This window comes from Pristiophorus japonicus, unplaced genomic scaffold, assembly GCF_044704955.1.
Source record: "Pristiophorus japonicus isolate sPriJap1 unplaced genomic scaffold, sPriJap1.hap1 HAP1_SCAFFOLD_1321, whole genome shotgun sequence".
Classification (NCBI taxonomy): Eukaryota; Metazoa; Chordata; class Chondrichthyes; family Pristiophoridae; genus Pristiophorus; species Pristiophorus japonicus.
Window position 1 is genome coordinate 12,501 of NW_027250989.1, and position 22,396 is coordinate 34,896.

At 53.6% G+C, this 22,396-nt stretch overlaps 1 protein-coding gene across 1 annotated transcript in view; it reads left to right on the forward strand.

The window, feature by feature from the left end:
* LOC139242407 (prolyl 3-hydroxylase 1-like) overlaps nucleotides 1-22,396 on the forward strand; it is a 52,338-nt gene that overhangs the window by 12,048 nt on the left and 17,894 nt on the right. Inside the window, exons 3-8 of the mRNA XM_070870343.1 lie at nucleotides 12,077-12,208; nucleotides 13,647-13,786; nucleotides 17,227-17,316; nucleotides 18,807-18,859; nucleotides 20,287-20,393; nucleotides 22,157-22,284. Coding sequence (XP_070726444.1) covers nucleotides 12,077-12,208; nucleotides 13,647-13,786; nucleotides 17,227-17,316; nucleotides 18,807-18,859; nucleotides 20,287-20,393; nucleotides 22,157-22,284 — 650 coding nt within the window. The remainder of the gene's footprint in view (nucleotides 1-12,076; nucleotides 12,209-13,646; nucleotides 13,787-17,226; nucleotides 17,317-18,806; nucleotides 18,860-20,286; nucleotides 20,394-22,156; nucleotides 22,285-22,396) is intronic.

Genomic DNA, 22,396 nt, shown 5'->3' on the forward strand with positions numbered 1-22,396 from the left:
CCGAGTCCCACTCACCCATCACCCCCTGTGCTCACTGCCCCCGTGTCCTAACTCACACCCAGTCCCGCTCACCCATCACCCCCTGTGCTCACTGTCCCCGTGTCGTAACTCGCACCGAGTCCCGCTCACCCATCACCCCCTGTGCTCACTGTCCCCGTGTCCTAACTTGCACCGAGTCCCACTCACCCATCACCCCCTGTGCTCACTGCCCAGTGTCCTAACTCGCACCGAGTCCCGCTCACCCATCGCCCCCTGTGCTCACTGCCCCCGTGTCCTAACTCGCACCGAGTCCCACTCACCCATCACCCCCTGTGCTCACTGACCCCGTGTCCTAACTCGCACCGAGTCCGACTCACCCATCACACCCTGTGCTCACTGACCCCGTGTCCTAACTCACACCCAGTCCCACTCACCCATCACCCCCTGTGCTCGCTGCCCCTGTGTCCTAACTCGCACCGAGTCCCACTCACCCATCACCCCCTGTGCTCACTGCACCCGTGTCCTAACTCGCACCGAGTCCCACTCACCCATCACCCCCTGTGCTCACTGCCCCATGTCCTAACTCGCACCGAGTCCCACTCACCCATCACCCCCTGTGCTCACTGACCCCGTGTCCTAACTCGCACCGAGTCCCACTCACCCATTCCACCCTGTGCTCGCTGACCCCGTGTCCTAACTCGCACCGAGTCCCGCTCACCCATCACCCCCTGTGCTCGCTGCCCCTGTGTCCTAACTCGCACCGAGTCCCGCTCACCCATCACCCCCTGTGCTCACTGACCCCGTGTCTTAACTCACACCCAGTCCCGCTCACCCATCACCCCCTGTGCTCACTGCCCCCGTGTCCTAACTCACACCCAGTCCCACTCACCCATCACCCCCTGTGCTCGCTGCCCCTGTGTCCTAACTCGCACCGAGTCCCACTCACCCATCACCCCCTGTGCTCACTGCCCCGTGTCCTAACTCGCACCGAGTCCCACTCACCCATCACCCGCTGTGCTCACTACCCCGTGTCCTAACTCACACCGAGTCCCACTCACCCATCACCCGCTGTGCTCACTGCCCCGTGTCCTAACTCGCACCGAGTCCCACTCACCCATCACCCACTGTGCTCGCTGACCCCGTGTCCTAACTCGCACCGAGTCCCACTCACCCATCACCCCCTGTGCCCCGTGTCCTAACTCATACCAAGTCCCACTCACCCATCACCCCCTGTGCTCGCTGACCCCGTGTCCTAACTCGCACCCAGTCCCACTCACCCATCACCCCCTGTGCTCGCTGACCCCGTGTCCTAACTCGCACCGAGTCCCGCTCACCCATCACCCCCTGTGCTCGCTGCCCCTGTGTCCTAACTCGCACCGAGTCCCACTCACCCATCACCCCCTGTGCTCGCTGCCCCGTGTCCTAACTCGCACCCAGTCCCGCTCACCCATCACCCCCTGTGCTCGCTGCCCCTGTGTCCTAACTCGCACCGAGTCCCACTCACCCATCACCCCCTGTGCTCGCTGCCCCTGTGTCCTAACTCGCACCGAGTCCCACTCACCCATCACCCCCTGTGCTCGCTGCCCCTGTGTCCTAACTCGCACCAAGTCCCGCTCACCCATCACCCCCTGTGCCCCGTGTCCTAACTCATACCAAGTCCCGCTCACCCATCACCCCCTGTGCTCGCTGACCTACATTGGCTCCCGGTTAAGCAATGCCTTGATTTCAAAATTATCATCCTTGTTTACAAATCCCTCTATGGCCCCTCGCAGCCTCTCTATCTCTGTTACCTCTTTCAGCCCCTACACCTCTCCCTATCTCTGTAACCTCCTCCAGCCCCTACTGCCCTCCCTATCTCTGTAACCTCCTCCAGCCCGACACCCCTCCCTATCTCTGTAACCTCCTCCAGCCCCTACACCCCTCCCTATCTCTGTAACCTCCTCCAGCCCTACACCCCTCCTTATCTCTGCAACCTCCTCCAGCCCCTACACCCCTCCCTATCTCTGTAACCTCCTCCAGCCCGACACCCCTCCCTATCTCTGTAACCTCCTCCAGCCCCTACTCCCCTCCCTATCTCTGTAACCTCCTCCAGCCCCGACACCCCTCCCTATCTCTGCAGCCTCCTCCAGCCCCTACACCCCTCCCTATCTCTGTAACCTCCTCCAGCCCCTACTCCCCTCCCTATCTCTGTAACCTCCTCCAGCCCCTACACCCCTCCCTATCGCTGTAACCCCCTCCAGCCTCTACACCCCTCCCTATCTCTGTAACCTCCTCCAAGCCCCTACACCCCGCAATATCTCTGTAACCCCCTCCAGCCCCACAACCCCCCGAGATGTCTGCACTCCTCTAATTCTGCCCTCTTGACCATCCCTGATTATAATCACTCCACCATCGGTGGCCGTGCCTTCTGTTGCCTGGGCCCCAAGCTCTGGAACTCCCTCCCTAAACCTCTCCACCTCTCGACCTCTCTCCTCCTTCAAGACGCTCCTTAAAACCACCTCCATGGGTCATCTGCCCTAATTTCTCCCAGAGTGATAGAGCACAGGAGGTCATTCAACCTCAACAACCACTTGCAATTATCAAGCGACTTTAGCCGAGTAATATGTTCCTAGCCGTTTCACACGGAGCCATTATAAAAAACATTATAATCAGGGATGCTCAAGAGGCCAGAATTCTCGGGGGTAATGGGGCTGGAGGAGATTACAGAGACAGGGAGGGGCGAGATTCATGGAGGGATTTAAAAGAGGGAGCAGAATTTTGAAATCGAGGCGTTGATTAATTACACCTAGGACATGGAGCGAGGCTGCCTCCTGGTGGTGAGTTACTGAATTACACCCAGGACATGGAGCGAGCTGCCTCCTGGTGGTGAGTTACTGAATTACACCCAGGGCATGGAGCGAGGCTGCCTCCTGGTGGTAAGTTACTGAATTACACCCAGGACATGGAGCGAGACTCCCTCCTGGTGGTGAGTTACTGAATTACACCCAGGACATGGAGCGAGCTGCCTCCTGGTGGTGAGTTACTGAATTACACCCAGGGCACGGAGCGAGGCTGCCTCCTGGTGCTGAGTTACTGAATTACACCCAGGGCATGGAGCGAAACTGCCTCCTGCTGGTGAGTTACTGAATTACAACCAGGACATGGAGCGAGGCTGCCTCCTGATGGTGAGTTACTGAATTACAACCAGGACATGGAGCGAAACTGCCTCCTGCTGGTGAGTTACTGAATTACAACCAGGACATGGAGCGTTGCTGCCTCTTGGTGGGGAGTTACCGAATTACACCCAGGGAATGGAGCGAAACTGCCTCCTGCTGGTGAGTTACTGAATTACAACCAGGACATGGAGCGTTGCTGCCTCCTGGTGGTGAGTTACTGAATTACACCCAGGACATGGAGGGAGGCTGCCTCCTGGTGGTGAGTTACTGAATTACACCCAGGACATGGGGCGAGGCTGCCTCCTGGTGGTGAGTTACTGAATTACACCCAGGGCATGGAGCGAGACTGCCTCCTGGTAGTGAGTTACTGAATTACACCCAGGACATGCAGCGAGGCTGCCTCCTGGTGGTGAATTACTGAATTACACCCTCAACATGAAGCGTTGCTGCCTCCTGGTGGTGAGTTACTGAATTACACCCAGGGCATAGAGCGAGACTGCCTCCTGGTGGTGAGTTATTGAATTACACCTAGGACACGGAGCGAGGCTGCCTCCTGGTGCTGAGTTACTGAATTACACCCAGGGCATGGAGCGCAGCTGCCTCCTGGTGGTGAATTACTGAATTACACCCAGAACATGAAGCGTTGCTGCCTCCTGGTGGTGAGTTACTGAATTACACCCAGGGCATGGAGCGAGACTGCCTCCTGGTGGTGAGACTGCCTCCTGGTGGTGAGTTACTGAATTACACCCAGGACATGAAGCGTTGCTGCCTCCTGGTGGTGAGTTACTGAATTACACCCAGGATATGGAGAGAGGCTGCCTCCTGGTGTTGAATTACTGAATTACACACAGGGCATGGAGCGAGGCTGCCTCCTAGTGGTGAATTACTGAATTACACCCAGGGCATGGAGCGAGACTGCCTCCTGGTGGTGAGTTACTGAATTACACCCAGGACATGGACCGAGGCTGCCTCCTGGTGTTGAATTACTGAATTACACACAGGACATGGAGCATTGCTGCCTCCTGGTGGTGAGTTACTGAATTACATCCAGGACATGGAGCAAGGCTGCCTCCTGGTGGTGAGTTACTGAATTACACCCAGGACATGGAGCGAGGCTGCCGCCTGGTGGTGAGTTACTGAATTACACCCAGGACATGAAGCGTTGCTGCCTCCTGGTGGTGAGTTACTGAATTACACCCAGGGCATGGAGCGAGACTGCCCCCTGGTGGTGTGTTACTGAATTACACCCGGGACATGGAGCGAGGCTGCCTCCTGGTAGTGAGTTACTGAATTACACCCAGGACATGAAGCGAGGCTGCCTCCTGGTGATGAGTTACTGAATTATACCCAGGACATGGAGCGAGGCTGCCTCCTGGTGGTGAGTTCGTGAATTATACCCAGGACATGGAGCGAGGCTGCCTCCTGGTGGTGAGTTACTGAATTACACCCAGGACAGTGAGCGAGGCTGCCTCCTGGTGGTGAGTTCGTGAATTACACCCAGGACATGGAGCAAGGCTGCTTCCTGGAGGTGAGTTACTGAATTACACCTGGGACATGGAGCGAGCCTGCTTCCTGGAGGTGAATTACTGAATTACACCTGGGACATGGAGCGAGGCTGCCTCCTGGTGGTGAGTTACTGAATTACACCCAGGACACGGAGCGAGGCTGCCTCCTGGTGGTGAGTTACTGAATTACACCCAGGACATGGAGCGAGGCTGCCTCCTGGTGGTGAGTTACTGAATTACACCTGGGACATGGAGCGAGCCTGCCTCCTGGTGGTGAGTTACTGAATTACACCCAGGACACGGAGCGAGGCTGCCTCCTGGTGGTGAGTTACTGAATTACACTCTGGACATGGAGCGAGGCTGCCTCCTGGTGGTGAGTTACTGAATTACACTCAGGACATGGAGCGAGGCTGCCTCCAGGTGACAATGTTACCAGAGGTGAGATGAGGAGAAAAAATACACAGCAATTTGTTGTGATTGGGAATGGGCTTCCTGAAATTGTGGTGGAAGCAGATTCAACAGCGAGTTTCAAAAGACAATTGGGAAATACTTGAAAAGGAAATAATTGCAGGTCAATGGTGCAAGAATCTAGGTGTAATACAGTAACTCACCACCAGGAGGCAGCATTAATCCAAGTTCTGGCTGTAATACAATAACTAACCCGTGCTGTACCTGCCCTGTCAGTTGTGGCTCAGTGGGCCGCCCCCTCGCCTCCAAGTCAGCAGGTTGTGGGTTTGAGACCCACTCCAGGGACTTGAACACATAAATCTAGGCTGACACTCCAGTGCAGTGCTGAGGGAGTGCTGCACTGTCGGAGGGGCATACTGAGAAAGCGCCGCACTGTCGGAGGGGCCAATACTGAGGAGCACTGCACTGTTGGAGGGGCTGTATCCCTCCATGACACTCGCTCCTCCCTATCTCTGTAACCTCCTCCAGCCTCTACACCCCTCCCTATCTCTGTAACCTCCTCCAGCCCCTACATCCCTCCCTATCTCTGTAACTTCCTCCAGCCCCTACACCCCTCCCTATCTCTGTAACCTCCTCCAGCCCCTACAGTCCTCCCTATCTCTGTTACCTCCAGCCCCTACACCCCTCCCTATCTCTGTAACCCCCTCCAGCCCCACAACCCCCCGAGATGTCTGCACTCCTCTAATTCTGCCCTCCTGACCATCCTTGATTATAATCGCTCCACCATCGGTGGCCGTGCCTTCTGTTGCCTGGGCCCCAAGCTCTGGAACTCCCTCCCTAAACCTCTCCGCCTCTCGACCTCTCTCTCCTCCTTCAAGACGTTCCTTAAAAGCGACCTCTTTGACCCAGCTTTTGGTCACCTGCCCTAATTTCTCCTTCTGTAGCTCGGTGTGAATTTTTGTTTGATAACGCTGTTGTGAAAGGCCTTTGTGCTATCTTCACAGAACACAGCACACACAGCTTCCCAACTTGTTGGCTGCTCTCTCAGCAGTACACAATACGTCCACATCCACAGTGTGGCGCTACAAACATTACAAGCTTACAGACGTTACACTTCTACCTCCTTAATGGAAATGCCATCATAACAAACACCATAAATAATTTTCATTTTTATACATATTTACAAATTTAACTTTACCACTTATTTTCTGTTTCGAAGGGGATACCTTCGCTCTCGAACAGAACCTTCCAAACATGGTGTTGATTTCACACTCATCTGAGGCTCATCCTGAGGAACATTTTCCTCCACGGAATTTCCTTGATTTTTATTTGAACTCACTCTAACTTCAGGCTCTTTGTTTTCCTGACCGGACTCAGACTTTCATTCGGATTCTCTCCTGGATTTGTTTCAAGTACATTGGATTTAGGATTTTCTACTGGTATATCAAAACTATATAAAAAGTCAGAAATAATTGAATCCTTCCCACCTTCAACTCCTTCCATGTCTGTGGGTAAAATATGATCAATATGGACAAACCTAACCTGTCCATTATCAAACATCTTTACCAAATATGTGAGAGGACCACATATCTTCACCACTCTTCCTGGTAACCACTTTAACCATTTATGGTGATGGTTCTTCACTCTCACCTTCTGGTTTAATTTCACACTTCTCTCTTTTAGTCTCCCTTTATCGTGATACTCTTTTTGTCTTAATTGTATCTCTTCTACGGACTGTGCCAAATTTGGTTTTAACAACGAGAATCTGGTTCGTGGCTGTCGTTTGAGAAACAACTCTGCTGGTGTTCTATCAGTAGTTGTATGAGGAGTATTTCGATATGTAATCAAAAAATTAGCCAATTTGTGATCCAGTGACAATTGTCGTTTCCTTGGATTTGGATCTGTTTTATGAAGGCACGTTTTACAATTTGTACAGTGCGCTCTGCTGCACCATTCGAAGCAGGATGGTATGGTGGAATCTTGGTATATTTCACACCATTTTTGCTCGTGAATTGTGCAAATTCTTCTGAACGAAATTGTGGTCCATTATCCAAAACAATTTCTTCAGGGAGGCCAAATGCAGAAAATAATTTTCGTAAAATGTCCAATGTTTTACTTGTTGTTATTTTCCACATTGGAAATACCTCAACCCACTTTGAATGGCTATCAATTACAATGAACAATTGTTGTCCTTCTAACTCAGCAAAATCAATATGTAGCCTTTGCCACACCCTGGGAGGCCATTTCCATGGCTGTAATGGTACTGGGTGATGGTTGCTTGCTTACCGATTGACATGTCGTACACTAACTCACGATGTACTCTATATCTTTATCAAGACCTGGTCACCATAAATAACTGCGTGCAAAACTCTTGGTCAAGCACATTCCCAGGAGCTGGTCATGGAGGTCTCATAATCATTTGGACCTGAATTTATTTGGTATAACCACTCTTGCACCCCACATGATACAATCTTTATCGACTGATAATTCATTCCTACGAATGAAGAATGGATGTGTATCTTTGTCTGTTACTTGGTTTGGCCATCCATTTCAATATACTCATACACTTGACATCACTGGGTCACGTTTAGTAGTTCTACCAATCTCTTCAGCTGTGACTGGCAGTTCATCAATGTATGAAAAATAGAACACCTCTTCCCTATCGGGTGTAACTTGCGATGGGGAAGGCAATCTAGACATTGCATCAGCATTACTGTGATCAGCTGATCGTCTGTATTCAATACATATGTATATGCTGACAAAATCAAAGCCCATCTCTGCATTCGGGCTGCAGCTAATGTTGGAACTGGGGACTTTGGATGGAGGATTGCTGTTAGGGGCTTATGGTCCGTAACGATGGTAAACTTACGACCATACAAGTATTTGTGAAACTTCTTGACCCCAAAAATTAATGCCAAAGCTTCCCTTTCAATTTGCGCATAATTACTCTCACTGGCACTGAAAGTGCGTGAAGCAAAAGCAATTGGTCTCTCCTCCCCACTACGTGATACATGAGAGATCACTGCCCCGACTCCATACGGAGAGGCATCACATGCTAGCTTAATCTCCTTAGATATGTCATAGTGAACTAACATGGTGCTCTCTACCAATTTGCTTTTACACTCCTTGAATGCTGTATCGCATTCTTTTGACCACTTCCAATGGACCTGTTTTTTCAAAAGTTCATTCAGTGGATGTAATACTGTAGCCAAATTTGGTAGGAACTTCCCATAATAGTTCAAAAGACCCAAAAATGATCGAAGTTCAGTGACATTCCTGGGAGTGGGTGCATTTCTAATTGCTTCCAGTTTTTCCATGGTTGGATGTAAACCATCTTTGTCTACTCTGTACCCCAAGTACTCCACTGAGTTTTTAAATAACTCACACTTACGAGCAGACACTCGTACTCTGTGCTTCTCTAGCCGTTTGAGGACTTCATTCAATATGTTATTATGAATTTGCCTATTTGGTGCTGAAATTAGTCTGTCATCCAAATAACACACTACCCCTTCAATACCTTGCAAAATCTGATTCATCACCCCTTGGAATATGGCAGGGGGCGGAAGACACTCCAAACGGCAGTTTATTAAATTGATATAGGCCTAGATGAGTGTTTATAGTCAAACATGACTTGGACTCCTCATCTAGGTCAAGCTGTAAGTAGGCAAGTAAGTAAGATCCAGTTTTGAGAAGATCTGACCACCTGTCAGTGTTGTGAACAAATCTTCTATATTCAACAATGTATTTGGGACATTAGCCTCTAGAACCTGGTTTACGGTTACTTTATAATCACCACACAATCTTTCCTTACCATCGGACTTAGATACAACAACAAGGGTGTAGCCCAATTACATCGATCTATCTTACAAATAATGTTCTCGGTCTCTAGTCTTTTGAGTTCTTGCTCAACTTTCTCCTTGAGTGCATATGGTACGGAACATGGCTTGTAGTAAACCGATCTAGCGTCCTTCTGTACCCTGACACTCACCTTGAAGCCTTGAATCGGACTGCCCATTTCGCAGAACACCTTCGGATACTGCTTGATAACCTCATCCGTTGATGAAAATCTTGCTTCCACACAGAAAATCTTACTCCAATCCAGCTTCAGTGAGCTCAACCAATTTCTTCCTAGTAAGGCAGACTTGTCTCCCTTCACTACTATTAGAGGCAAGTTCTGAAATTGATCTTTATATTTCACCGGTACAGTGATACGGCCTACTACAGGAATTTTCTCCCCCGAGTAGCCTCGCAGCTCTATCTTGGATTTCTCCAGTTGGAAATCACGCAATTTGTTGAGGTACAGCGACTCCGGTGCTACACTCACGGATGCACCCCTGTCAATTTCCATTGGTATCGTGAATCCCGCAACATCTATGTGGATTTTGATGCTTTCCGAATCGCTGTCCGTTAACCTCGTGCTCCTGATGACGTGTAACTCGTCCTGTTGTTGTTCTTCCATGTAGTTTCCATGTAGTTTCTTTGGATTTCGACTCATAGCTTTGAACACTGGTTTACCCTTCAGTCGGCATGCCTTCACAAGATGCCCAGTCTTTCTGCAGAAGAAACACTCTGCCTTCACGTATGGACAACTTTGAGCAATGTGTTGTTCCAGGCACCTATAGCACAACTTCGACGCTCTGTTAGAATTTCCAGTTTCTGAGACTTTCGGCCTTGCAATCTCAAAAGTCAAGTCATCCGTCGTCAATAACTTCCTTCTGATCGCATCATTTTTCACCCCACAAACAAAACGATCCCGTAATGCTTGGTTTTGAAAGTTTCCAAAATTACAGTGCATCGATAGCTTTTTTAATGCGACGATGTAATCAGTGATACTTTCATCAATCTTTTGGTTCCGAATCCCGAAACGATAGCTTTCAGCAATTTCTAACGGTTTGGGATTATAGTGCTGCTCCAGCTTCGTTAAAATCTCTTTAAGTGTTGTGTCCTTTGGCTCGTCAGGCACAAGCAGATTTACAAGGGTCTCGTACAATCCCGGACCTGCCGCCGATAAGAAAATCGCTTTCTTACGTTCCAACACAGCCCGGTTCTGGACTGCATTGTCTGGAACTTCGATGATGTTATTTGCAGTGAAATACATTTCTAGCCGACCCACATACGCTTTAAAACGTTCCCGGTCGTGTCTATGTTCTCCCAAATATCCGATTACACCTGCCATTTTAAACTCTAGCTGTTCACACCATGTGCTGTATTTTACCTTGGATTTTTGTAGCTTTTTTCAAAGACAGAAACTTCTGTCGGCTGGCTGAATACTTCACCAACAAAATTTAAGCTTTAAACATCTGAAAAATCCCATCCTTGTCGCCAAATGTGATATCTTCACGGAGCACAACACACACAGCTTCCGAACATGCAGGCTGCTCTCTCAGCACTCTCCGGAAAGCCTGTTCTGTTTAATGATTAACTATACAGCTGCAGTACACAATACGTCCACATTCACAGTGTGGAGCTACAAACATTACAAGCTTACAGACATTACAGCCTTGGAGCGTTTTAGCACATTGAAAGAGCTATATAAATATAAGTTGTTACTGAGTTGTTATGACCTGGAATTCTCTGCATGAAAGAAAGAAAGCCTTGCCTTTATATAGCGCCTTTCACAACCACTGGACGTTTCAAAGCTCTTTACAGCCAATGAAGTACTTTTGGAGTGTAGTCGCTGTTGTATTGTGGCAGCCAATTTGCGCACAGCAAGCTCCCACACACAGCAATGTGATAATGACCCAGATAATCTGTTTTTGTGATGTTGATTGAGGGATAAATATTGGCCCCAGGACACCGGGGATAACTCCCCCTACTCTTCTTCAAAATAGTGGCCGTGGGATCTTTTACATCCACCTGAGAGAGCAGATGGGGCCTCGGTTTAACGTCTCATCCAAAAGATGGTACCTCTGACCGTGCAGCTCTCCCTCAGTACCGCCCCTCCGACAGTGCGGCGCTCCCTCAGTACTGCCCCTCCGACAGTGTGGCACTCCCTCAGTATTGCCCCTCCGACAGTGTGGCGCTCCCTCAGTACTGCCCCTCCGACAGTGTGGCACTCCCTCAGTGCTGCCCCTCCGACATTGCGGCGCTCCCTCAGTACTGCCCCTCCGACAATGCGCCGCTCCCTCAGTACTGCCCCTCCAACAGTGTGGCACTCCCTCAGTGCTGCCCCTCCGACATTGCGGCGCTCCCTCATACTGCCCCTCCGACAGTGCAGCGCTCCCTCAGTACTGCCCCTCCGACAGTGCGCCGCTCCCTCAGTACTGCCCCTCCAACAGTATGGCACTCCCTCAGTACTGCCCCTCCGACAGTGCGGCGCTCCCTCAGTACTGCCCCTCCGACAGTGCAGCACTCCCTCAGTACTGCCCCTCCGACAGTGCGGCACTCCCTCAGTACTGCCCCTCCGACAGTGCGGCACTCCCTCAGTACTGCCCCTCCAACAGTATGGCACTCCCTCAGTACTGCCCCTCCGACAGTGCGGCGCTCCCTCAGTACTGCCCCTCCGACAGTGCGCCGCTCCCTCAGTACTGCCCCTCCGACAGTGCGGCACTCCCTCAGTACTGCCCCTCCGACAGTGCGCCGCTCCCTCAGTACTGCCCCTCCGACAGTGCGGCACTCCCTCAGTACTACCCCTCCGACAGTGCGGCTCTCCCTCAGTACTGCCCCTCCGACAGCGCAGTACGGTGCTCCCTCAGTACCGCACTGGGAGAGTTGGCCTAGATTTATGTGCTCAAGTCCCTGGAGTGGGACTCGAACTCACAACCTTCTGACTCAGAGGCGAGGGGGAGGCCCACTGAGCCACGGCTGACACTGAAAAAGAACTGGTTAAATACTTGAAGGAAAATAAATTGCTGAGTTTGCAGGGAGAAAGTGGGTTTAATGGGATCATTCTTTCAATGAGCCGGCAGGGAGCCGATGGGCCGAATGGCCTCCTCCTGTGCGATATCGTTCTGTGATTGTGTGACTGAGAGTTGCTGCGGGGGCCCGGGGGGGCTGAGTCGCTGGTCTAACTCCTGTCTCCCTCCCCAGATCACTATGTCCAGGTGCTGGGCTGTAACCAGGGCTGTGTCAACGAAGTCTCCACCAAACCCGGCCAGACAATCTCCATTGACAGCTTCCTGCCCTCTCTCTTCAACTTCCTGCAGTACGCCTATCACAAAGGTGGGTCGCTGGGGGGGGGGGGGGGGGGGGGCGGTCAGACCAGGGGTCACGGGTTGGACATGGAGGTTGAGGGTTGGACGAGAGGGTTCAGGGGTCGGTCCAGGGCAGTGGCGGTCGAGGTGTTCAGCATCGGATGAGTGGGGTGGAGGGGCCAGGGGTCGGACCAGGGGCTTGAGATCGAACGAGGATGGGGGTCAGAGGTCGAAGAGAGGCGGGGTTGGACGAGGATGGGGTCAGAGGTCGATGAGAGGCGGGGTTGGATGAGGATGGGGTCAGGGGTCGATGAGAGGCAGGGTTGGACGAGGATGAGGGTCGGGTCAATGTGGGGTTTGGACATGGGGGTCAAGGGTCGGTGAGAGGCGGGGTTGGACGAGGATGGGGTCAGGGGTCGGTGAGAAGCAGGGTTGGACGAGGATGGGGTCAGGGGTCGGTGAGAGGCGGGGTTGGACGAGGATGGGGTCAGGGGTCGGTGAGAGGCAGGGTTGGACGAGGATGGGGTCAGAGGTCGATGAGAAGCAGGGTTGGACGAGGATGGGGTCAGGGGTCGGTGAGAGGCGGGGTTGGACGAGGATGGGGTCAGGGGTCGGTGAGAGGCGGGGTTGGACGAGGATGGGGTCAGGGGTCGGTGAGAAGCAGGGTTGGACGAGGATGGGGTCAGGGGTCGGTGAGAGGTGGGGTTGGACGAGGATGGGGTCAGGGGTCGGTGAGAGGCGGGGTTGGACGAGGATGGGGTCAGGGGTCGGTGAGAGGCAGGGTTGGACGAGGATGGGGTCAGAGGTCGATGAGGGGCAGGGTTGGACGAGGATGGGGTCAGAGGTCAATGAGAGTCAGAGTTGGACGAGGATGGGGTCGGGTCGATGAGGGGCGGAGTTGGACAAGGATGGGGTCAGGGGTCGATGAGGGGCGGGGTTGGACAAGGATGGGGTCAGGGGTCGATGAGGGGCGGGGTTGGACGAGGATGGGGTCAGGGGTCGATGAGGGGCGGGGTTGGACGAGGATGGGGTCAGGGGTCGATGAGGGGCGGGGTTGGACGAGGATGGGGTCAGGGGTCGATGAGGGGCGGGGTTGGACGAGGATGGGGTCAGGGGTCGATGAGGGGCGGGGTTGGACGAGGATGGGGTCAGGGGTCGATGAGGGGCAGGGTTGGACAAGGATGGGGTCAGGCGTCGATGAGGGGCGGGGTTGGACGAGGATGGGGTCAGGGGTCGATGAGGGGCAGGTTTGGACAAGGATGGGGTCAGGCGTCGATGAGGGGCGGGGTTGGACGAGGATGGGGTCAGGGGTCGGGCTCTGCTAGCGATGTCCGTGGGGTTTTGGTCGTGTGAAGGGGCCCGGGGGGAGGGGAGGGGAGGGGAGGGGAGGGGCGTTGATCGGTGACACAGTCTCGGTCTCCCGTCACTGATTCTCCCTTTTTCACTTCCGTCCCGCGGACCCGCAGCGGGGAACTACGAGAAGGCCGTGGAAAGTTCCAGAACCTTCCTGCTCTTCCGGCCCGAGGATCGCGGCGTGCGCCAGAACCTGGCCTTTTACGAATCGAAGCTCACGGCCAATCGGGCGGCAGAGATCCTGCCCAGGGAGGTGAGACCCGTTGACTCTCGCGCGGTCCACGGTCAGGTTCGCTTTCCCCATCCCCGTCCCGCACCGTGACCCTTGACCCTTCACCTGACCGCATGGCCCGCTCCGTGACCCTTGACCCTTCGCATGGCCCGCACCGTGACCCTCGACCCTTCACCTGTCCCCTGTTCCGCATCATGACCCTTGACACTTCCCTGACCCCCCCCCCAGATGACCAAGGCTGGGAACTCAACATCCAGGGGTATTCAACATTTAGGAAGGATAGACAGAAAGGAAAAGGAGGTGGGGTAGCGTTGCTGGTTAAAGAGGAAATTAATGCAATAGTAAGGAAGGACATGAGTTTGGATGATGTGGAATCTGTATGGGTGGAGCTACGGAATACCAAAGGGCAGAAAACGCCAGTGGGAGTTGTGTACAGACCACCAAACAGTAGTAGTGAGGTTGGGGACAGCATCAAACAAGAAATTAGGGATGTGTGCAATAAAGGTACAGCAGTTACCATGGGCTACTTTAATCTACATATAGATTGGGCTAACCTAACTGGTAGCAATGTGGTGGAGGAGGATTTCCTGGAGTGTATTAGGGATGGTTTTCTGGACCAATATGTCGAGGAACCAACTAGAGGGCTGGCCATCCTAGACTGGGTGATGTGTAATGAGAAGGGAGTAATTAGCAATCTTGTTGTTTGAGGCCCCTTGGGGAAGAGTGACCATAATATGGTAGAATTCTTTATTAAGATGGAGAGTGACACAGTTAATTCGGAAACTAGGGTCCTGATCTTAAGGAAAGCTAACTTCGACGGCATGAGACGTGAATTGACTAGGACAGACTGGTGAATGATACATAAAGGGTTGACGGTGGATTGCCAATGGCAAACATTTATAGATCACATGGATGAACTTCAACAATTGTACATCCCTGTCTGGAGTAAAAATAAAACAGAGAAGGTGACTCAACCGTGGCTAACAAGGGAAATTAAGGATAGTGTTAAATCCAAGGAAGAAGTTTATAAAGTGGCCAAAAAAAGCAGCAAACCTGAGGACTGGGAGAAATTTAGAATTGAGCAGAGGAGGACAAAGGGTTTGATTAGGAGGGGGGAAATAGAGTACGAGAGGAAGCTTGCTGGGAACAGAAAAACTGACTGCAAAAGCTTCTATAAATATGTGTAGAGAAAAAGATTAGTGAAGACAAACGTAGGTCCCTTGCAGTCGGACTCAGGTGAATTTATAATGGGGAACAAAGAAATGGCAGACCAATTGAACAAATACTTTGGTTCTGTCTTCACGAAGGAAGACACAAATAATCTTCCGGATGTACTAGGGGACCGAGGGTCAAGAGAGAAGGAGGAACTGAAGGATATCCTTATTAGGCGGGAAATTGATGGGATTGAAGGCCAATAAATCCCCGGAGCCTGATTGTCTGCATCACAGAGTAGTTAAGGAAGTGGCCTTAGAAATAATGGATGCATTGGTGATCATTTTCCAACAGTCTATCAACTTGGGATCAGTTCCTATGGACTGGAGGGTAGTTAATGTATCGGCACTTTTTAAAAAAGGAGGGAGAGAGAAAACAGGGAATTATAGACCGGTTAGCCTGACATAAGTAGTGGGGAAAATGTTGGAATCAATTATTAAGGATGAAATAGCAGCACATTTGGAAAGCAGTGACAGGATCGGTCTAAGTCAGCATGGATTTATGAAAGGGAAATCATGCTTGACAAATTTTCTGGAATTTTTTGAGGAAGTAACTAGCAGAGTGGACAAGGGAGAACCAGTGGATGTGGTGTATTTGGACTTTCAAAAGGCTTTTGACAAGGTCCCACACAAGAGATTGGTGTGCAAAATTAAAGCACATGGTATTGAGGGTAATGTACTGACGTGGATTGAGAACTGGTTGGCAGACAGGAAGCAGAGAGTCGGGATAAACGGGTCCTTTTCAGAATGGCAGGCAGTGACTAGTGGAGTGCCGCAGGGCTCAGTGCTGGGACCCCAGCTCTTTACAATATACATTAATGATTTAGATGAAGTAATTGAATGTAATATCTCCAAGTTTGCAGATGACACTAAGCTGGGTGGCGGTGTGAGCTGTGAGGAGGATGTTAAGAGGCTGCAGGGTGATTTGGACAGGTTAGGTGAGTGGGCAAATGCATGGCAGATGCAGTAAAATGTGGATAAATGTGAAGTTATCCATTTTGGAGACAATAACACGAAGGCAGAATATTATCTGAATGGCGGCAGATTAAGAAAATGGGAGGTGCAATGAGACCTGGGTGTGATGGTTCATCAGTCATTGAAAGTTGGCATGCAGGTACAGCAGGCGGTGAAGAAGGCAAATGGTATGTTGGCCTTCATAGCGAGAGGATTTGAGTATAGGAGCAGGGAGGTCTTACTGCAGTTGTACAGGGTCTTGGTGAGGCCTCACCTGGTTTTGGTCTCCTAATCTGAGGAAGGACGTTCTTGCTATTGAGGGAGTACAGCGAAGGTTCACCAGACTGATTCCAGGGATGGCTGGACTGGCATATGAGGAGAGACTGGATCGACTAGGCCTTTATTCATTGGAGTTTAGAAGGATGAGAGGGGATCTCATAAAAATGTATAAGATTCTGACGGGATTGGACAGGTTAGATGCGGGTAGAATGTTCCTGATGTTGGGGAAGTCCAGAACCAGGGGTCGCAGTCTAAGGATAAGGGGTAAGCCATTTAAGACCGAGATGAGGAGAAACTTCTTCACTCAGAGAATTGTTAACCTGTGGAATTCTCTACCACAGAGAGTTGTTGAGGCCAGTTCATTGGATATATTCAAGAGGGAGTTAGATGTGGCACTTACGGCTAAAGGGATCAAGGGGTATGGAGAGAAAGCAGGAAAGGGGTACTGAGGTGGATCAGCCATGATCATATTGAATGGTGGTGCAGGCTCAAAGGGCCGAATGGCCTACTCTTGCACCTATTTTCTATGTTTCTATGCACCATGACCCTCGACCTTCACCTGACCCCCTGTCCCGCAGCGTGACCTTTCACCTGCCCTGCACCGTGACCCTTGACCCTTCCCTTGACCCCCTGTCCCGCACCGTGACCCTTCATCTGACCCCTGTCCCGCACCTTGACCCTTCCCTGACTCCCCTGTCCTGCACCGTGACCCTCAACCCTTCACCTGACCACCGTCCTGCACCGTGACCTTTCACCTGTCCCGCACCGTGATCCTTGACCCTTCACCTGCCAACCCCCCCGTCCCGCACCATGACCTTTCACCTGTCCTGCACCGTGACTCGCCCCACCCGCACCCGCCCGGCCCCGCCCTGGCCTGTCGCTGTTGACGACACGTCCCAAGACTTTTCCGGCTATTTGGTCAGGAGTTGACTCACCAAAGCCGTCGGTGCAATGTTGCTTTCTGTGCCCGCGTTACATGGAACTGCTGTTTTTTCACGTCCCTCTGTCGCTCCCCAGGACATGAAATGGTACATTGAGAATTCCCTCTTGGAGAAAGAGACGTTGTACTACGCCATGGACACTCTGGGAGTTCCCTTCAATGACCCGGTAAGATTAACCAAACCTTCGGCTCAAAGTGCCAGCCACGGCTCAGTGGGGGTCTCTCTCTCTCGCCTCTGAGTCAGAAGGTCATGGGTTTTGAACCCTGTGCTGTCGGAGGGGCAGTACTGAGGGAGCATCGCACTGTCGGAGGGGCGGTACTGAGGGAGCATCGCACTGTCGGAGGGGCGGTACTGAGGGAGCATCGCACTGTCGGAGGGGCGGTACTGAGGGAGCATCGCACTGTCGGAGGGGCGGTACTGAGGGAGCATCGCACTGTCGGAGGGGCGGTACTGAGGGAGTGCCGCACTGTCGGAGGGGCAGTACTGAGGGAGCATCGCACTGTCGGAGGGACGGTACTGAGGGAGCATCGCACTGTCGGAGGGGCGGTACTGAGGGAGCATCGCACTGTCGGAGGGGCGGTACTGAGGGAGTGCCGCACTGTCGGAGGGGCAGTACTGAGGGAGCATCGCACTGTCGGAGGGGCGGTACTGAGGGAGTGCCGCACTGTCGGAGGGGCAGTACTGAGGGAGCATCGCACTGTCGGAGGGGCAGTACTGAGGGAGCGCCGCACTGTCGGAGGGGCGGTACTGAGGGAGTGCCGCACTGTTGGAGGGGCAGTACTGAGGGAGTGCCGCACTGTTGGAGGGGCAGTACTGAGGGAGTGCCGCACTGTCGGAGGGGCGGTACTGAGGGAGTGCCGCACTGTCGGAGGGGCGGTACTGAGGGAGTGCCGCACTGTCGGAGGGGCAGTACTGAGGGAGTGCTGCACTGTCGGAGGGGCGGTACTGAGGGAGTGCCGCACTGTCGGAGGGGCGGTACTGAGGGAGTGCCGCACTGTCGGAGGGGCAGTACTAAGGGAGTGCCGCACTGTCGGAGGGGCAGTACTGAGGGAGTGCCGCACTGTCGGAGGGGCCGTCTTTCACATCATGCGTTAAACCAAGGCCCCACCTGCCCTGTCAGATGGATGTGAAACATCTCACGGTCTCTATTCAGATCAGCCATAATCTTATTAAATGGCAGAGCAGGCTTGAGGAGCTGAATGGGCCTCCTCCTGTTCCTGTGTAACAGGCTCGAGGGGCTGAATGGGCCTCCTCCTGTTCCTGTGTAACAGGCCCAAGGGGCTGAATGGGCCTCCTCCTGTTCCTGTGTAACAGGCTCGAGGGGCTGAATGGGCCTCCTCCTGTTCCTGTGTAACAGGCTCGAGGGGCTGAATGGGCCTCCTCCTGTTCCTGTGTACCAGGCTCGAGGGGCTGAATGGGCCTCTTGCTGTTCCTGTGTAACAGGCTTGAGGGGCTTACTCCCATTGCCCTTATGGTGGGAGTGCCCGATGCGGGTGATAAGTTGGTGAAAATGGTTGCTCCCGAGAGGAGACTCACTTGAAATGTTTGTTCGAAATGCTGGTAACCGGAGTGTTATCTGGGGTAGGAATCTAATCCTTTGTTATTTTTTTACCATATTCCCCATTTCCCGCCTCCCCCCCACCCCAATCACACAAGGATTCCTGGACTCCCACTGAACTGATTCCACAGTCGATTCAACAGAAACTGAAGTAAGTGTGTTTTAATCATTTCTGAAAACTCTGATCATGCACGTTCCAATTCGTTCGGGCCGAGTCTGACAGTCCAGTGAGCAGCAGTAAAGTGCTCGGCTTCATCCCCTCAGTACTGCCCCTCCGACAGTGCGGCACTCCCTCAGTACTGCCCCTCCGACAGTGCGGCATTCCCTCAGTACTGCCCCTCCGACAGTGCGGCACTCCCTCAGTACTGCCCCTCCGACAGTGCGGCACACCCTCAGTACTGCCCCTCCGACAGTGCGGCGCTCCCTCAGTACTGCCCCTCCGACAGTGCGGCACTCCCTCAGTACTGCCCCTCCGACAGTGCGGCACTCCCTCAGTACTGCCCCTCCGACAGTGCGGCACTCCCTCAGTACTGCCCCTCCGACAGTGCGCCACTCCCTCAGTACTGCCCCTCCGACAGTGCGGCTCTCCCTCAGTACTGCCCCTCCGACAGTGCGGCGCTCCCTCAGTACTGCCCCTCCGACAGTGCGGCACTCCCTCAGTACTGCCCCTCCGACAGTGCGGCTCTCCCTCAGTACTGCCCCTCCGACAGTGCGGCGCTCCCTCAGTACTGCCCCTCCGACAGTGCAGCACTCCCTCAGTACTGCCCCTCCGACAGTGCGGCGCTCCCTCAGTGCTGCCCCTCCGACAGTGCGGCACTCCCTCAGTACTGCCCCTCCGACAGTGCGGCACTCCCTCAGTGCTGCCCCTCCGACAGTGCGGCGCTCCCTCAGTGCTGCCCCTCCGACACATGCGACACTCCCTCAGTACTGCCCCTCCGACAGTGCGGCACTCCCTCAGTGCTGCCCCTCCGACAGTGCGGTGCTCCCTCAGTACTGCCCCTCCGACAGTGCGGCGCTCCCTCAGTGCTGCCCCTCCGACAGTGCGGCACTCCCTCAGTGCTGCCCCTCCGACAGTGCGGCACTCCCTCAGTGCTGCCCCTCCGACACATGCGGCGCTCCCTCAGTGCTGCCCCTCCGACAGTGCGGCCCTCCCTCAGTACTGCCCCTCCGACAGTGCGGCCCTCCCTCAGTACTGCCCCTCCGACAGTGCGGCCCTCCCTCAGTACTGCCCCTCCGACAGTGCGGCCCTCCCTCAGTACTGCCCCTCCGACAGTGCGGCCCTCCCTCAGTACTGCCCCTCCGACAGTGCGGCCCTTTCTCAGTACTGCCCCTCCGACAGTGCGGCCCTTTCTCAGTACTGCACTGGGAGTGTCAGCCAGGATTTCTGTGCTCCAGTCCCTGGAGTGGGATTCGAACCCACGACCTTCTGACTCAGGGACGAGAGTGTTGCCCACTCAGCTGTGTCTGACAGGAGGCGGATGAGCTGTGGGCGGTGGGAGTCACGGTGGAGGGGTTGCTGGGGGTGTTTATAGCACCCGCCATCTTGTGTCCTTCATATATTTCTAACCGACCTGGCAGGGCGCAGAGAGAAGTGGAGATTAAGTCTGCAACAGAGATCAAGACGGGGCAGCAAGCGGAGAACGAGACAAGTGTGGGGAACGACTGGGACATCAACATCCTGAAAGGTTTGTGTATCAACCAGACTGACTCCTCCCCCACCCTTCACCATCATCATCGGCAGTCCCTCGGAGTCGAGGAAGACTTGCTTCCACTCGAACAGTGACTGAACCGTCCAATACGAGAGCCACAGTCCCTGTCACAGGTGGGACAGACAGTGGTTGAGGGAAGGGGAGGGTGGGACTGGTTTGCCGCACGCTCCTTCCGCTGCCTGCGCTTGCTTTCTGCACGCTCTCGGCGATGAGACTCGAGGTGCTCAGCGCCCTCCCGGATGCACTTCCTCCACTTAGGGGCGGACTGGTCTTTGGGCCAGGGACTCCCAGGTGTCGGTGGGGATGTTGCACTTTATCAGGGAGGGGGTGTCCCTTGTAACGTTTCCTCTGCCCACGTGAGGACTCGTTTGCCGTGAAGGAGTTCCGAGTCGAGCGCTCGCTTTGGGAGTCTCGTGTCGGGGGCGTGCGGACAATGTGGCCCTGCCCAGCGGGGCTGGTCGAGTGTGGTCAGTGCTTCGATGCTGGGGATGTTGGCCTGGTCGAGGACGCTAACGTTGGTGCGTCTGTCCTCCCGGGGGATTGGCAGGATCTTGCAGAGACATCGTTGGTGGTGTTTCTCCAGCGACTTGAGGTGTCTACTGTACATGGTCCATGTCTCTGGGCCATACAGGAGGGCGGGTATCACTACAGCCCTGTAGACCATGAGCTTGGTGGTGGATTTGAGGGCCTGGTCTTCAAACACTCTTTTCCTCAGGCGGCCAAAGGCTGCACTGGCGCACTGGAGTGGAATCTCTCCCGCCCACCTCCCCAGGCACAGCCTCCAGACCAGGGTCCCAGGGAACAAAGAATTAATGATCCACCGACTGGCTTGGGGTGAAAGGTCACGGCTCAGACAACTTCGAACGCAAGAATTAGGAGCAGGAGTCAGCCATTCGGCCCCTCGAGCCTGCTCCGCCACTCAATACGATCATGGCTGATCCGATCATGGACACAGCTCCACTTCCCCGCCCGCTCCCCAGAACCCTTCACTCCCTTATCGCTCAAAAATCTGTCTATCTCTGTCTTAAATATATTCAATGTCCCGGCTCCCACAGCTCTCTGAGGCAGCGAATTCCACAGATTTACAACCCTCTGAGAGAAGAAATTTCTCCTCATCTCAGTTTTAAATGGGCGGCCCCTTATTCTAAGACCATGCCCCCTAGTTCTAGTCTCCCCCATCAGTGGAAACATCCTCTCTGCATCCACCTTGTCGAGCCCCCCTCATAATCTTATACGTTTCGATAAGATCACCTCTCATTCTTCTGAACTCCAATGAGTAGAGGCCCAACCTCCTCAACCTTCCCTCATAAGTCAACCCCCTCATCTCCGGAATCAACCGAGTGAACCTTCTCTGAACTGCCTCCAAAGCAAGTATATCCTTCCGTAAATATGGATACCAAAACTGCACGCAGTACTCCAGATGTGGCCTCACCAATACCCTGTACAGTTGTAGCAGGACTTCCCTGCTTTTATACTCTATCCCCCTTGCAGTAAAGGCCTGATCGAGGGGCTGAATGAGCCTCTTCCTGTTCCTGTGTAACAGGCTCGAGGGACTGAATGGGCCTCCTCCTGTTCCTGTGTAACAGGCTCGAGGGGCTGAATGGGCCTCCTCCTGTTCCTGTGTAACAGGCTCGAGGGACTGAATGGGCCTCCTCCTGTTCCTGTGTAACAGGCTCGAGGGGCTGAATGGGCCTTCTCCTGTTCCTGTGTAACCTTCCTCTGCTCTCGTTCCCCTGTAGCCTCCTCCCCTCTCCTGAGCAACCTGAAGGTGGCGATGAACTCTGACCAGTTGAATGGGTCTCGCCGAGTGTTGTTGGACGGAGTCCTGAGTCACGAGGAATGCATGGCCATCCGTAGCCTCACCAACGTAAGTGACGGGACATGGGGCGATCCCGTGGCCGATCAGGGTGCGGGGGAGGGCGGGGGCAGCACAAGGGAGCCCCAACGCACTGAGATACCCCCCGCCCCCCACACGCACA